At 46.9% G+C, this 16,359-nt stretch overlaps 1 protein-coding gene across 1 annotated transcript; it reads left to right on the top strand.

The window, feature by feature from the left end:
• Nucleotides 1-12,402: 12,402 nt before the first annotated feature.
• On the top strand, nucleotides 12,403-16,162 carry scg2a (secretogranin II a). The gene is made up of 2 exons (XM_018748393.2): nucleotides 12,403-12,712; nucleotides 13,881-16,162. Exon 2 carries the CDS (start codon nucleotides 13,889-13,891, stop codon nucleotides 15,770-15,772), a length of 1,884 nt encoding a protein of 627 aa, XP_018603909.2. The 5' UTR covers nucleotides 12,403-12,712; nucleotides 13,881-13,888; the 3' UTR covers nucleotides 15,773-16,162.
• The last annotated feature ends 197 nt before the right edge of the window (nucleotides 16,163-16,359 follow it).

The raw sequence follows: 16,359 nt of genomic DNA, 5'->3' as shown, positions 1-16,359 counted from the left end.
CATCTGAGGTATCTGCACATAAAACACATATGTCCTCTCCTAACATGATACATGAGATGTCTCCTCAGCATCTCTCCTCTGTTTCCCACCTTTATTCTCTTCTACTATAAAACCACAATGTTACATTTATTCACTTACTAGATGCTTTTCTCCAAAGCAACTGAGGAAGTTAAGGTTATAGTTATTTACCCATTTGTACAGGTAGGTCTTTTTTACTGAAGCAATTGAGGGTAAGTACATTGCTTAAGGGTACTACAGCCAGAGGCAGCAATCAAACCTCCAACCTTCAGATCCAAAGGCAGTAGCTCTAACCACTGCACTATCAGTTGTCTCCTGGAGGGTGTTGGACTGTGGTGATCATTGCCACTGGGTAGAGGAGCAGCACACCATGCGTTGGAAACACCATCAGGAGAGCTCCTCCTTGGTAGAGCCTCTATAAAGTGTGTGAGAGTGTGTGTGCATGTGGGTTTGGGTATGAAAGACAAAGCACATGCTGCAAACGAACTAATGAAACACATTCCATGCGTACACACCATGCATCTATGTTTCTATTCAGTTCAGCTTCCAGAGTAGGAAGAGGTTACAAGGTTACCATACCCTCCACCCCACATTCTCTCTCCCAGCTTGAATGCAAGCATTGTGCGAGTTCCTGTTACCAGCTGGAGTTTCATGGCCAGAGAGGCGCTCGCTCGGTAGTTAGGGAGGAAGAAACAAAGAGGAGAGGCAGGGAGACGGGAATAAAGGCAGAGAGACTGGAATAGAGCTTTTAAGTATATCATCACTTTCTCTTGCCACTGACCAGCCGGAGCCTCGGCAGCTGCATTTGCATGCGTGCGATTCTCATACAAGCCCTAGACTGATGATCATCCATGCACGTGGCTAGAAATGCAGCCCTTGCAATTGCTACGGAGACGTGAGACTGATGTACTCGGTCCTCGTGGTCTCCATTCGGTCATCAGTAATTACTTTAAGTTTGTACTTCTGGACTTATTGCGAAGGCTTCTGTAGAAATCGTCTGCAGGGTAGAGAATCATATATCAGGGAGGAGGATAGCGCCTTGCCTTCTCAAAACCCCGTATGCTCATCACATATGGTCTTATCCTGTATACAGCTGCATCTTCAAATTGCTGAACAGATCAGTGGCAGAAGGGCAAATCAGAAGTCTTCTCTCCAACTGCTTTTAAATTAAAGTTTGGATGGGAGACTAAAATAGCCTTCAGTTAGTAAATTCACAGGACACAGGGGGGTGAGATGCTAACAAGCGTTCCTGCTCCTTAGCGATGCCCCTCCCCCCGGACTGCTCCTTCCCGCTCCTCGGCTAAAGGCTGCCGAAGCGGTGGTGTTGGTCACGACAGTAATGAAGGGAGCGAGTTGCTCTGCCACACTTTGACTGCTGTAAACAGCTCCTCCACCTGCCTTCCAGCATGTGCAGCTGCAGCTGCTAACGCACGTTCGTCTCCTTGACTGTACCCGCGGTGACGGAAACACAAGAAAGAAGGGAAGCAGAAATTAAACAGCGAGTGTATTTAACTCTCCTAGTTACATGCAACATGTAGTAAAACGTGTAGTTTTTTTGATTGATATTTTCAGTGGTGCGCAGTCTCCAGGAGACTATGAGCGAGTTATACCTTAAAAAAACAAGTGAAGACATGAGCACTTCACACCTCCGAGTTCTGGCTGTCACTGAGCAGAAGGCAGGAATGTTAACATGTCCACTGGGAAGCGACAAGAGGAAACATTTCGGGACTTTTAGTACCTCATGTGAGAGTAAAAAAATGCAGGACAGATGGAGCCGCATGATAGGAGATGCTAGGACAGGGCAGGACAGGATACGGTACCATACAATATGATGCGATACTATAGGACAGGATACGATACAATATGATACAATAGGATACAGGATTCTATGCTATTCTATCCTACCCCATCCCAATCCCATTCCATTCCATCCCATCCCATCCCATCCTATCCCATCCTATCCCATCCTATCCCACCCTATCCTATCTCATCCTATCCTACCATGCTCTAGCGTACCCTACCCTGTCCTGTCCTATTCTATCCTATCTTATCCTATCCTACCCTATCCCATCCCATCCCATCTCATCTCATCCCACCCCATCCCATTCCGTCCCATTCCATCCCATCCCATTCTATCCTATTCTATCCTGTCCTGTCCTGTCCTATCCTACCCTACTTTACCCTATCCCATCCCATCCCATTTCATCCCATTCCATCTCATCCCATGCCATCCTATCCTATCCTATCATACGGCTCTGGTTCTCCTTGGCTTTTTTCATTTCATGGGAGGTACTAAAAGTCTTGAAATGTTTTCTCTTGTCGCTAAATAGCATGACAACCAGATCCATAGTTATACCCATCAAAATAACTTAAAAAAAAAACAAAAAAAAAATAACAAAATCAACACTCACAAACTGCCATTACACTGGAAAATAAAACACTAGGGTACCCAAGCTGCTTCTCTGCTGCACTTAACGTGTATGCGCACACAGAAATACATACGACTCAATGGTAGGAGATTCCAGTCTCCTGCCCCTGTGAGGGAAGCGCTCTTTGGTCAGGCATAAACGTCAATGGTTCGAACCCCAGCATAGTCAATGATTCATAGGCATGGACGGGCACTCTGTGGGCTGCTTAATGTGCCATTTCCATCGATTGCCTTGTCTGCGAACATACAAGAGGATGTGGAAACACTGAAGTGGTGCTACAGAAGGCAGAAAACGCCCGTGATGATCCCTCACAAGCGCTGTACGTAATTACAGTAATTTATTATCGCTGTAATCAGTTCCTTTTGTTGGATTTACTGAGCGGCGGCCCACATGACAAGTGAAATACAGGGGTTTTTACATCTGAAGCAAAGTTCCATCGTAACTAATTAAATCGTTAAATGAACTCGTGTCATCCCACTTCGGATAAGCCTGTTATTGAGACACTTTGGAGCGCGAGAGGAAGAGAAAGGAGGAGCGGGAAAAACGCGTTTCACGCGTCGTGTCGCTCCACGGCGCCGCAGCCGGGCACAAACCGTGAAGGCGAAACCGCGCAGCAGATCGCAGCCACAGAGGATGGCAAGCAAATTTCTCTGCCTGTCAGATGCTGTTTGTCAAGGCGCACCAGTTCCTCTGTTGGCTGAGAAGCCCGTCTCTGGGCCTGGGCTGATGAAGGAGGAAATGAAGGTCCGCTAATAAGGAGAGCTCTCCCCTCCCACAGCGGAACTGTGCTGCCGTATTAAAAATCGTTGAGCGAAGGGATCGTTAATGACACCAAAACGTGACGCCTAGACACCCAGTTCCAGTTTCCATCCATCTCTGCTAGTTCCACAATGGTCAGCCCCACCTCAGCTTGAGTCTCAGGCCCAGTCTGAGAGGCAGACAGGCATACGTTGCTCTGATGAACGTCTTTTACCGCGGTCGCAGTGTACCACCTCTGGATAACACCGAGACACTGTCACAAAAGTCAAAGGTGGGAAATGAGGACCGAATTGGAACCCAACGGACGAGAGGGAGAGCGGCACCTGAATTTATTCCTTCTCCAAGCGAAGGAGCTCATGTCTTTGCTCATTGCTGGACTTTTCTGCAAATATTATATGGAAAGCAGGCAATTAGCTGCCTTTGAAAGAGTCAAGGAAATGAACTAAAGGCGTGGGAGTGTGAGAGCGCTGAGCTTGTGTTTCACTCACTTTTAAACTCTGACAAATGAGGATCTTTCTGTTTTTTTAATAAACTTGCAGCAACTAAACTGTGTCTCCTGCAGGACTGGATTTATATTAAGACGAACCTTGGCAACTGCCTAGGGGGACCGGAATCTGAGGTCACCACATTTTGCTACTAAAATAGGGAAAAAAATTGTCATCTTGAAAAAGATAATAATGAAAAACCTTGATTTATCATAACAACGGTTTTATTCCAATGGCTCAGAATCTGACACTTTACATTTATCTCATGCATTTTTCCAAAGTGACTTAGGACATTAAGCTTCATACAATTTTTTGCCCATTTGTAGAGCTAGGGCAATTCAGACTAAGCACGTTGCTCAAGGTACTACAGCTGGAGGTGGGAGTCAAACTCACAACCTTTGGGTCCAAAGGCAGCAGCAGCTCTAGCCACTGCATTACCTGCTCTCCCTGTATTAGTCAAACAGCGTTTAAAGATTAGTAGATGCATTTGGACCGCATGTCTTTGAAAAGTCGTAGCTTTGTAGGTGATATTTTCCATTAAATGAACTGTTGGTCAACACATCAAATAGTGTATAGCTGTTTGTTCCCTTAAAAAATTCAAAATAAGATTAGTTTTCAAAAAAAACTGTTTTCCCAAAAATAAAAAAATTTTAAAATATTTAAAAAAGAAAACACTTTTAGTTTTCATTCCTATTTCAGTTTTGTTAAACATCAGCTTCACCATAAATTCAAACTTAGGGATGGTGTAAGGGGTACTGAACTGATTCTTGCCCAGCGGCACCGAGAACCCCGGGACTGACCTGCTCTCTTGAGAAATTCTTGTTATTCTCCGCCAAAGATTTCCTCTGTTTTTCTTATTTTAACACTCGACCTTGTGCTCCGTTGCTGTTGCTTAACATTGACCAGATGAGAATAGCATGAAAATAAATGAATGTGAGCTACTGGCTATTTAACTTCATCATATTATCATATTTTTATTCAATCACATTTTGAATCTCTTGAAAATCATTTGTCATTTGAATTCTGAGATTCCCCCCCCCATGTAGACCGTAGACCTGGTCTCAGGTACAAGTGACAAGGAACACCGGGAATGAGATAAGAATGAAAAGTAAAATACGTTTTTTTTTATTCTTAGCAGGGGAAATGTTGGACGTCTTCTTTAACTCAGCGGACTTGTCTCAAATGGGGATTCTTTCACAGGACTTTATGCAGCGATCGCAGGTGAGGGAGGCGCAGGCATTCGATGCAGAGCGGCTCGTTCCGTTTTTTCCTTTATCTCTCTCTCGCACACGCTGAGTCGTGACCTATGAGTCATCAGATGCGCGCTCTCGCGCAGGTCGCTTCCGACAGACGGTTGACGAGAGCAGACAGCTGTGACATGTGCAGCGTCCCGCTCGGCGTGGCGCACTGTCAATTAGCAAAATCATCAATCACATCTGCAGCAGCACCGTAAGGGAAAAGGTGTCAGCAGGGCCTGAGCGCAAGCACAGACATCTAGAAATGAGTCCCCAGTGCTTTTCCTGTGCTATTGCGGGGACACGTTAGCGCGTTAGAATTTCACCCGTAACCTCTGACACCCCCACAGATAGAAAGATAATCGAGTGATTGTGTTTGTTTGTAAATTCATTCATCCAGTTATTTCTCCTCTGTGATGGCTTGGCGTCCGATCTAGGGTGTGCCCTGCCTCACACCTTGTGCTTCCAGGATGGGCTCTGGACCACCAGAACCCTGCACTGGATAAGCAGGATTATCAGTGATGGATGGATGGATGGATGGATGGATGGATGGATGGATTGACAAATGGATGGATGGGTGGATGGATGGATGGAATTATTCCTCCTTTTTAGACCCTATGTTCTTCAGTATGTAGATTCAAGGTTGAGCTTTAGGCTTGATGAAAAAGGCCAAAGGGGGATTTACACCCTTCATGACCTTGGGGATTCCGTATCAGACGGAGTACTTCTCAGAGGTGACACTTTCTCCTCTATATTTATTTTAAAGCCCAGAGAGGAGGAACAGAGCTCCTGTCTGCAGGGCAAACATGCTATGTCATAACAGGTTTGAACGCGGAGGGATACACACACAGCTATTTATAAACAACAGCAAGTCAAGCGTAGCAGAGGGTCTAACGCACCAGAAATGATCCAGGACAGTGTCATGGCAGTCCAGCTGTAACACCCGCATGCCTGAGAATCATCAACAATGTCCCCCCCACCCATAAATGTTTTCCACAGGATCTACGGCTTCATAACACTGCGTTAAGGTGGAAGCGGCATCACTACCAGCTGCTTTATGCATAGCAGATGGAACAGTGGGACATTGGGGCAGCTGGTCTCTTAAGAGAAAATGCTTTTCAATATGTCCAACCAAGACTCATACCGCTTGTCTCCCCCAAAATACAACACACTGTTGGTAGCAGTACTAGTAGTATTAGCAGTAGTGGTAGTAGTTTTCGTTGATATTGAGGGAGTGTTGAGGGAACTGTTGCTCTCCCATAATGCTTTGCTGCTGTAAATAGATTGGTGAGCAACCATTGGGCAGAGTCATAGGGAATTGTTGACTTCCGGGTTGTTCTTCCAGTTCTATATCTTAGGCTGGCTCTGCGTGCGTGCGTGCGTGCGTGCGTGCTCCATGACTGTGAGTGTGAGTGTTCAACGACGCTGAGGTGCAATACAGTATCCCTACATGAATGGGTCATTATATGGAAAATTAGTAGCTATATTCTATTATGATTTCACACATTTCCAGTGTTTGAATCATCATAAGAGGTAATGTCAGCCTATTAGTCCCTTATTTTACCACCGCTCTGCCACCTTTATTAACCTCCGTTTGGACTTGTTAAGATGATTAGAGGGCCTTCTGACATCTGTCAGCTTTGCCTGGGCATGACATTTGAAAGGTGCCGCAATGTTTACTGTGAACCGTATTTTTTATCAGCCTGTATTCTGGTAAGTGAGCAGTGTATTGCAGTTTTTTTCTCAATTCTTCATTGGTAGCCCCGTCTTCTTCAAATCTGAGTAAGCAAATCCCTCAGAATCTGGCCCAGCTGTTATGCATTGACAGAAAGCATTGCTTTATTTTTCTGTATTGTTCCCATATTGTTTACACGTAAACAGTGTGGTAAGGCCGTTGAGATGAGTTAAAATTACAAGAGCCACTTGACAGGGAAGGCAGGAGATCAGCAGGGTGGTTATAGGACAGCAGGTGTGAGCATGTGGAGATGTGTGTCCCAGAGGAGATCTCAGAGGAGATGCCAGGATTGTTCACGTACGTTCTCCAGCCAAAAGGCTCCACACTTGCTCAGCCGTACTTGTTCGCACTTCCGTTTCGCTCTGCACTGCTAAAAGCCACTAATCACCAAAGATGCAGATGGACAGACACACACACAAATGGACACACAAATCCACAACCCCAAACGTACATTCAAAAACCCACATGTGGGCACACAAATTTACAATAGCATCCAGTCATCATCACCTCATCCAGCAAATGGAGCACTTGGCAAATCAACCGGAAAACAGAGATAAACGAAAACATCCTGTTTATTGCATTCATCCAAACGAAGCTGGTTGCCTCTCATCGATCAAACAAACAAAAGGGATCAGAATTGGCAATTATGACGCATTCAACAGGGTATGACATCATTTTGTGACAAATTTGTTTATTTCTGATCTCTGACTGTCACCACCAGAATAAGATTGAGTGATGTCCATGTAGAGCATCACCCTGGAAACAGATTAGCGATCACACTGGATGGCTTTTAGAACCGGCGAATTCACTGTACTGCCAAACGAGGAGCCAAACCTAATCGATTCTCTTTTCATTTATTTAACAGATTTGCGCTGTCACGAGTACAATTCATCTCTTAGAATATTAGAAACAGCAAGTTCACAGTCAGATCAAACAGAGCAAGTTCATAATATTGTCATTGTTTCATAACATTCGTAACATCGTCATTGTTGTCTATGTATTTATTAATGCATCAAATACATTAATAAAATACTGCGATGATCCATAAACATTTATCTGCTACTTTTCTCCAACACAACTTACACTGTTAAGATACTTACAGAAATTTACACCACTGAGCAATTTTACTCACGCAAGCAAGGTAAGTACACTATGCAGGGGTATCACAGCTAGAGGTGGGAATCAAACCTACACCCTTTGGGTCCAAAGGCAGCAGCGCTAACCACCACCCTACCAGCTGCCCCCCAAGCAAGTGACTGTATAAGCTGGAAGGATTGTGTTATAATTTTGTTTACGGTTACTTCTAAAAATGAAAGATAAGTTCTTCAAAAACTTAAAAAATTAGCAACATTAAAATAATACTGATGTGAATAAGGTATGATGAATAGTAACACATGCAATGGTAATATATATGAATGTCTTTATATGTTTTACCATTATGTAATGTGTGATATTTTAGAATGCAAGCGAAGGGGGTGGTACTCGATTGATGTCAGTGCCGGGTGATCGTGACAGTCGACGCTTCGAAACTTCTGGGTGAAATATGAAGATCTGACATAGCTAATAATGATCACAAACGTGATCAAACAAAAGTGCTAGTTGAGAAGAAGCCAAAACCAATCAGTGTTGCCTCTTTTCTTTAAACGAGCAGCTTTATAAACATCGTATATTTATAGTCGGCCTCCGTGCCTGACGTTTGTAATGCAGTCTATGTTTTCAATTGTTTCTAACATATATTTCAAAGCGATGATTCTATGAGATGTATGTCACTTTGGAGGAAAGCGTCTGCTAAATGAATAAATGTACATGTCAAATAGCAGATACATGGAAAACTGAATTTTTTGAGCACTTTTGTTGTTCCATATCAATCTGTGCCACTACACCTTGGTGCTCAGAGATTTCTGATGTATCAGAGGCTGGATGGACAGGTGAACAGCCTTGCTTACCTCCAGTTGCCTCTCTTTGCTGTCTGCATGCAGCAGAGCTCTAGGGCTGTGTGTGGATTTTTATGAATGGATGGCGCTGGGCTGAAAGCATATTTTTTATTTATAGATCCCCTCCCTCCTCCGCGCCGACCTCCAGCAGCCCCATCCGGATCGGGCCACGCCTCTGTGCTGCTGCACGGAATTCTCAGCAGAGGGTGACTCATTTCCGGCCACACCCCTAGCACGCACACACACACACACACACACACACACACACACACACACACACACGCACACACACACACACACACACACACACACACACTACCCAGCTGCAAATAGACTCTCTGACGTCAAGACATCCCCCCTCCCCCACCAAAGCAAGCACAGCTCCTCCGCCCATTACCCATCTCAGGCATGGCAGCAGGCTGGAGTAAGGGGCATGTAGACAGCCAATGGCAGGCAGGGGGCAGTACGGGGGGCTTAAAGGAAGCCAAACAGCCAGGGACAGAGAAACATCAGAGAGCAACCTCACTGCAGGACACCTCCAGGCTAATGAGAGTCAGAGAAGCATCCTGAAGCCATTTGGCTCAGCACGGCAACATCCCCGGTTGACCTCCTAATGGAAATTCCACGGGTCTCCGTCAACACTCTTTCACGTATGTGCTGAGGGTCAGAAGCAACATCATGCGATAGCATGTGAAACGTTAAAATGCTTTTAAAAACCCTCCGCATACCTTCCTGAACCCCAGGTGCAACAGTCCAAGGTGGTGGGACGATGGGCCGAAGGCTTCTGTTTGAGATGCCAAGATGGCAAACTTCTCGGTGTCAGATGATGATGCACTAAATGTTGACTGGATGTAACAGATCTTGATACACCGGTTTTTGAAATTCTTGCACCGGTCTCTCTGCATTCAGCCCACATGTGACATCAGTGCTGCTTATTTTTCTGCAGTAAGAACCGCCTCCAATGGCAGAGGCCTTTGTAGACGGTAGACACACCACACAAGCATCCAGAAAGTTGCCAGTACCTAATTCAAGAATTTTCTACATGGCATTCATGAGCATTAACGGAAACTAATTACATTTTCATCCTATTCCATTTGCAAGAAACTGCCTTTAAAACTGATTATTGCATCAAACGCTAAATCATAATGCTTGTTTTATGCAATAGTGAATAATCCCCGCACTTTTTGCCCACATGGGTGAAATTTGATGTCGATTGCACCTCAGAAGTAATAGCCAGTGAGTATAGCTTGCTGCTAAAGACAAGCAAAATAACAACGAATAACAAACCTGAGGTTGTTTCCAAAAAGCCCTCTTGACCTGTTGTGCTGCAGTTTAATGCACTGGACTTTCGACCATAGTAGTGCTACACTAGTTTTTGGAAACACACCCAAGTACAGAACAGGGACATATGATCTGTCAAAAGCTTTTAACTACCTGGTTATTCAAATTCAATTTGAACAGTCATTACAGTATTATAATAAGCAGTGGTTAACTAGTAAAGTTAATTAAATTAACCCCTTCAGAATTTTATTCATTACCAATAATGAGTATAATAGAACACAGCAGGGAGCAATCAAAAGATGTAGGTTCGAACCCCCACCTCCTACTGCAGTACCCTTGGCCAAGGTACCTACCCGTAATTGATGCAATAAAATTTACCCAGCTGTATAAATGTAAGTCACTGGAAATAGTTTAGTGCACAACCCTAATATTATATGCTTTGGAAAAAAAAGTGTCAGATAAATTAACTAATAATAATAGTAATAAGTAGGGGGTGTGGTGATGCAGTGGGTTGGACCACGGTCCTGCCCTCCGGTGGGTCTGGGGTTTGAGTCCCGCTTGGGGTGCCTTGTGATGGACTGGCGTCCCGTCCTGGGTGTGTCCCCTCCCCCTCCAGCCTTACGCCCTGAGTTGCTGGGTTAGGCAACGGTTCCCTGTGACCCTGTATGGGACAAGCAGCTCTGAAAATGTGTGTGTGTAATAGCAATAATAAAAGCACAATCATAGCTTTCCAGCTCATAAATCCCTTTTTTCTTTTCATTCGCTGTAATATGTTAGCTTGGGCGGCAGGGTTTAAAATGCACTCAGACCCAGAGCTGGGTGGGACAGAGGGGTGTTTGGGGGAACTCTGATGGCATACATGTTGTTTAAGTGCTTTATTCTCATGTTAGGAAAAAATACACCAAACGTAACTGATTTGTAATTTGCATGAAATGCATTTTTAAATTATTGTTGTTATGAAAAGCTGAGAGGGGAGGGGCACATCTCCTCAGCATTAATGGGAAAGACATCAACAGCCCTGCGTGAGTTTATGGTGGATCAGCAACCTGCAATAAGCACTGCGTTCAGAAATTGTGTTTTCTTGTTTATTAATAACCTATTAAGGGTGGGGGTGGGAGGGATGAGCTGTGTTTATAACAGCTGTCGATGCAGATGGATCAAAGTGCCCACGGAGAGGCTGACTGCGTATAAGTCATCAGATCTCCAACGCATCAACATAAATAGGTTTTAAAGTATTGTTTTTAATATTCGAAAAACAAAACTTACTCCACATTGCATGTGAACATGGGTACACAAAGAGAACCTCTAAAAAGCATCATTTCCGTATGGGTGCTCATCCTAGAAGCAAATGTTTTAAAGAGGAAATGAGGTTGATTTTGCAGAAAGATCTTAATCTGAGTGGTGCTCACTGCCGTTCATATCTCTTGAAGCCAGAATAATATTTGAAACAAATGGCTGTATGCTATTAACTAGTGGTCAGTGTGGACTATGAGACCCCCCCCGATCCTCCATCACCTCTTCTCCACCAGCCTTCCTCCATCAGTCATCATCAGTCTTCTTCCATCACCTCCCTTTCATCAGCCCTTCTGCATCAGCTCTCCACCTTCAACTCTTCACCATCACCTCTCATCCATAACCTTCCCTTCATCAGCCCCACTCCATCACCTGTCTTCCTCCATCTCCTCTCATCCATCAGCCCTTCTCCATCACCTCTCCTCTATCAACCCTTCTCCATCAGTTCTGCTCCATCACCTCTGCTCAATCAACCCTTTTCCATCAACTCCCTTCCATCAGCCCTGCTTTGCCACCTCTCCTCCTCCATCATCTCTCCTCCATGAGCGATGTTCCACCACCTCTCCTCCATGAGCCCTCCTCCCTGCAGTGGAGGTATCTGCGTCCCCCTCTCTTCTTTGCGCATTCGGTGTGTGACTCATCGCTGGACTTAACCCTCTCCTTCCTGACCTCATCACAGCACTGAGCCACGGCCCACGCAGATTTAAATCAGTTTCATTCATCCCGAGAGTCGAACCCCGAGCATTTCGTCCCCCGTCCCGTCCCCCCCCCCCTTGTAACATACAACAGCGGGGCAGGCAGGGCGTCCCGCTCGGACGTGTTCCTCTCCATCATGGGCTTGTAGTTCACCTCCACGTGGGAATTGCATAGTTTTGGGTGCAGTATCAGTATGATATCTTCAGAAATCAAAGAACGGGTCGCGTCTCCGCCGCCCGCACGTGCTGCTTTTCTCGGCGCGAGAAACAGAACGCGCCCTCATCTCAAATATAATCTGGAGACTGGACTTTTAATGGTGCTGCATCAGAATTACAGATGAGAAGCAATAATGGCAAACTGTCGGAACACATGAATATAAATAGTGTCGGACGTGCGCCAGGGGGACGCGCGCCCGGGCGAGCGCGCGTCACGACACCGTCGGCAACGCGTCGGCACCTGCACGTTCCCGCGGGGCGGCGCGCGCCCGGCGCCGTCCTGCACGCAGCAGAGCGGCCGAACAGATTTGCGGAGTTACTCTGCGGTGTGAAAACGTAAAGAGCGCGGTGTTGTCGCTGCTCCTTTGACACACAGCGAGTCTGCGCGTGTTCCGTCCGTGTGCGTGCGAGCGCGCGCGCGCGCGCGCGCGCGTATGTGTGTGTCTGTGTGTGTGTGTGTGTGTGTGGACTCGCTATTGCGTACGTCCTGGTGACGCAGGGACCGAGGTGGCGCCTCATATAACGGGAGGCGCTGTCCGGTGCTGGAGAGAGACCACCCGAGCGCGCGCACAGAACGGACCAGGGGGGATGCTCTGCACGCTCGCCACTCTGCTCCTCAACTAGTTGTAAAGGTAAGCCCGGTGCTCCCCTCCCCTCCCCGCCCCGTTCCTCGTTATCATTTTCTGCACATGTTTATATTTGTCCGGTATGTTTCATTATAGGTATCAATAGAAATAAAGGTCGATGTCGGAAAAGTGCACAAGAGCTTCTCTCCATCTTTGCGTTTTGTTTGCCAACCTGATGCACGCCCTTCCGCCACGTCTATTCCCACTGATATCCTCTTGTCTTGCTCTTCTCGTCATGTTTGAAAAATAAAATGATCGAAGTAAAGAGACGCCGGGTAATTTTTCAAGTTTTCCAGTTAAACGGAGATTCATTTTAAAATGATCCGCCGGTAATAAAATAGTGCGGATTTATTTTACAACGGCGTCATTTCACCTTCAGCGAACTGAAAAGTGACGGTGCTTTTTAAACAGCGTCATTTTCCTTGCGTCTGTCTCTCTTTTATGGGGTAGTAAATGAGAATGTATGTTGGGTGTAGCAGCGTCGCAACAACACGAAGAGCGAAGGGTTGGTTACCTTGACAACCAGCAGTGACTCATTCACAGCGGAGCAGCAATTTGAACCCTAATGAGATTTTACAGCTTTGCTAAACGCTCCTCTACTTACTGCTCCGCAAACATGCCCCCAACCCCCCTCCCCCAACAGCTGGATTCATGCCTCTGTGGGTAATCACAGAAAACAATAATCCTACCATACATTAATATTAATGAAATGTTATTAATGGGTGGCTCCTATTATTAAAGTAATCTGATTAAATGATCTGATTAAGCGCTACTGAGCTAATATGTATTTACCATGCTTAATGTGTAGCAATTGAAAAGGCAAATACTAGTAGGGGGAAAAAAAACCTTTGCTTGTGTAGGTTTAATATCAGTTTCACCAGTTTTTTTTTAACCAGTTTTTTAGAGGCATTCTTAGCCCATATAGAAGGACGATGCCAGTCACTGGTGCAATTATACTGGGGGGTGGACGAAAGCTGGTTCCCTGCAAATACGTACGCGTCGGATTTAATAAGCAAATCGTGGAGACAGAGCGAAGCCGTAAAATCTGTTTTAAAAAATCTGCATTGATTTACTTCTTTCTTCAGAGTAAATAGCCAGTTAACATCTGACTTGGTAAGAGGCAGCAGGCTGTTCACCGGTGCTGATGCTGTGACTGTCGCCTTGTCGATTCCAGGCAGTACGATGCTGTCGCTCCCCAAGCTTCCCACAGCCGGAGCACTGTTCCTGCTCACCACCCTCCTCCACGCATGCGGCGTTTTGGGTGCCTCCCTGCGGGGGCCCAAACTGCGGGGAGACGAGCCCGAGGGAGGTAGCAACAGCCCCTACCTGGTGCCCAGTGCCGACATGGTCAAGGCCTTGGAGTACATAGAGAGTCTGCGACAACAGACGCGTGGCAACCAGGGACCAGCCCTGGACTACGACGATCTGAGTCGACTCCGCTCCCTGCTGCCGCTGGCCGCCGCCACGCCGAAGCAGGACGAAACAGGCCCCGACGAGGCTGCCGGCTGGCCGGACGAGCGCTCCCAGCAGTGGCTCAAGGCGATGCTGAGGACGCTCCAGCGAGCGGGGAAGGAGCCCAAGGCTGCGGCAGTATTGCCCAGCTCACGCTATGTGCTTGGTAACAGGCAGCGACCGGAGGAGGAGGAGGAGGAGGAGCAGGAAGAGGAGGAAGATGACGACAACCTGCCAGGAGATGGGGCAGATTATGAGGGTGGCCCCTGGCTGGAGCCTGGCAAGCCACCAAAGAAGAAGTACCCGCTGATGTTTGAGGACGAGGACTCCAGAGAGAGCCCCTACAAGCGCACCAACGAGAACGTGGAGGAGCAGTACACTCCACAGAGCCTGGCCACCCTGCAGTCGGTCTTTGAGGAGCTGGGCAAGCTGTCCGCCCCAAAGAGCCACAAAAGGCACAGCCTGGGCGAGGAGCAGAGGATCTACAGGGGTGACAGCGATGACATCTACAGGGCTAACAACATGGCCTACGAGGACGTCACCGGGGGTGAGGACTGGACCCCGGTGGAGGAGAAAGTGGAGACGGAGGAGGAGGTCAAAGGCAGCAGAGAGGAGATCGACAGGGGCTCGGAGGAAAGCGATGGCAACACCGCTAAGCGGTCAAGCCCACCGGCGAAGTACGACGACAAGGAAGAGCCAGACAACTTCACCAAGCTGGTGGATTACTACTTGCTGAAGATCCTGGAGAAGTCCGAGCAAGCGGAGCACAAGAGGGAGGAGCTGAGCGCCGATAAGAGAGTGGCGCCCGCTTCGTACGACGTCAATCCGCAGGCCATCTACCAGCTGATTGACATCTCCAGGAAATTACAAATCCCCCCCGAGGACCTCATAGACATGCTGAAAAGCGGGGAGATCAAGCCGCAAGACAAACTGCTGGAGGCAGAAGAGGAGGCAGAGCTGCCGGACGACCTGGAGAGAGCCGAGGACAAACTGAGACGCGTCTCCTCTTACGGCAAAGACAGAAATCCCAGCAAATTTTACAACAGAAGACTGCCGGAGATGGTAGCCAACGACCTCCCTAGCGACCTCAATACAGAAGACATATTAAATATTCTCGGGCTGGAAAGTCAGGGCAACCTGAAAGCAAAGCACTTGCTGAAGCAAAAGCAGGCTAAAAATACCCTGTCGAGATACTACGCCCCCAGTGGAAGGCGAGGAGATTTCATCCTTTCGGAACCCAGCGTGTCCGAAAAGAGGAAATCGGAGGACGAAGACGCCGTTGACGAAGACGAGCTGGCCAGTTACCTTGCGGCCAAGATGCTGGCCCAGTACCCCAAGGTGCTCAAGAAAATGGACCTCAAGAGGACCTCTCAGCCGTCGTCCAAGGAGCAGCAGCTCGCTTTCGAGACTCTGATGCAGGATTACTTTGACCAGACAGGCTCCGATAAAAACCCACCGTCCAGGAGGATGTCGGAGCCCGACCGCACGGGAGACTCCCCCCAGGGGCCACACCTGGATGACGACACGCTGCTGAAAGTGCTGGGCTACCTGAACCCAGAGACTGGAGAGAACGAAGACAGGGACCTTTACGGGAAAACGGTAGCTGGAATGTAGGGGGCGGAGATTCACACGTCACATTGTTTTAATGACAAAAAAATATTTTGGCAAAAAAATGCAAGAGATTAGAAGTACTTCATCTAGTTAAGTTGGATAAGCTGTTTACAGAGTCTAATTTGTTGTATTAGGAATTTTACAAATATATTTTATTTGTTGTGGTTGCAGAGTTTGTGGTATTTGATATGTTTTATCAGTTATGACAACTCCTCCTGGACACCTGAGACTGAAGAGCTTTACCTGCCATGCCATACCTGCCGGAGCGCACAGACACGCCAAGACCAGTCAGTGTTGGACTCACTCGGGCCTGTTGTTCTCCTTCGGACCATGTTTCCTACGTGTACTCGGTAATGTGCTAAGTATATGAAATTAATAAAGCATTTACTGGTATTATTTTCCTCTTGCTGTGCAGTGTTGTCTCATTTGAAGCGCGAAAAACGGTCCTTATAATAAAGGAATCTGTTTCCCATCCAGGGTTACGATGTGCTCAGTCAGGGACAAATGGGCACGCGTTGCACGGACCTACTCTTCCTCCCAACAACCAAAAGAACACAGGCTTCCAAACATCTCCCCCCCAACCTGAAAAC

The sequence above is a fragment of the Scleropages formosus genome, chromosome 10, assembly GCF_900964775.1.
Source record: "Scleropages formosus chromosome 10, fSclFor1.1, whole genome shotgun sequence".
Lineage (NCBI taxonomy): Eukaryota > Metazoa > Chordata > Actinopteri > Osteoglossiformes > Osteoglossidae > Scleropages > Scleropages formosus.
This window is presented reverse-complemented; position numbering and strand designations above follow the sequence as displayed.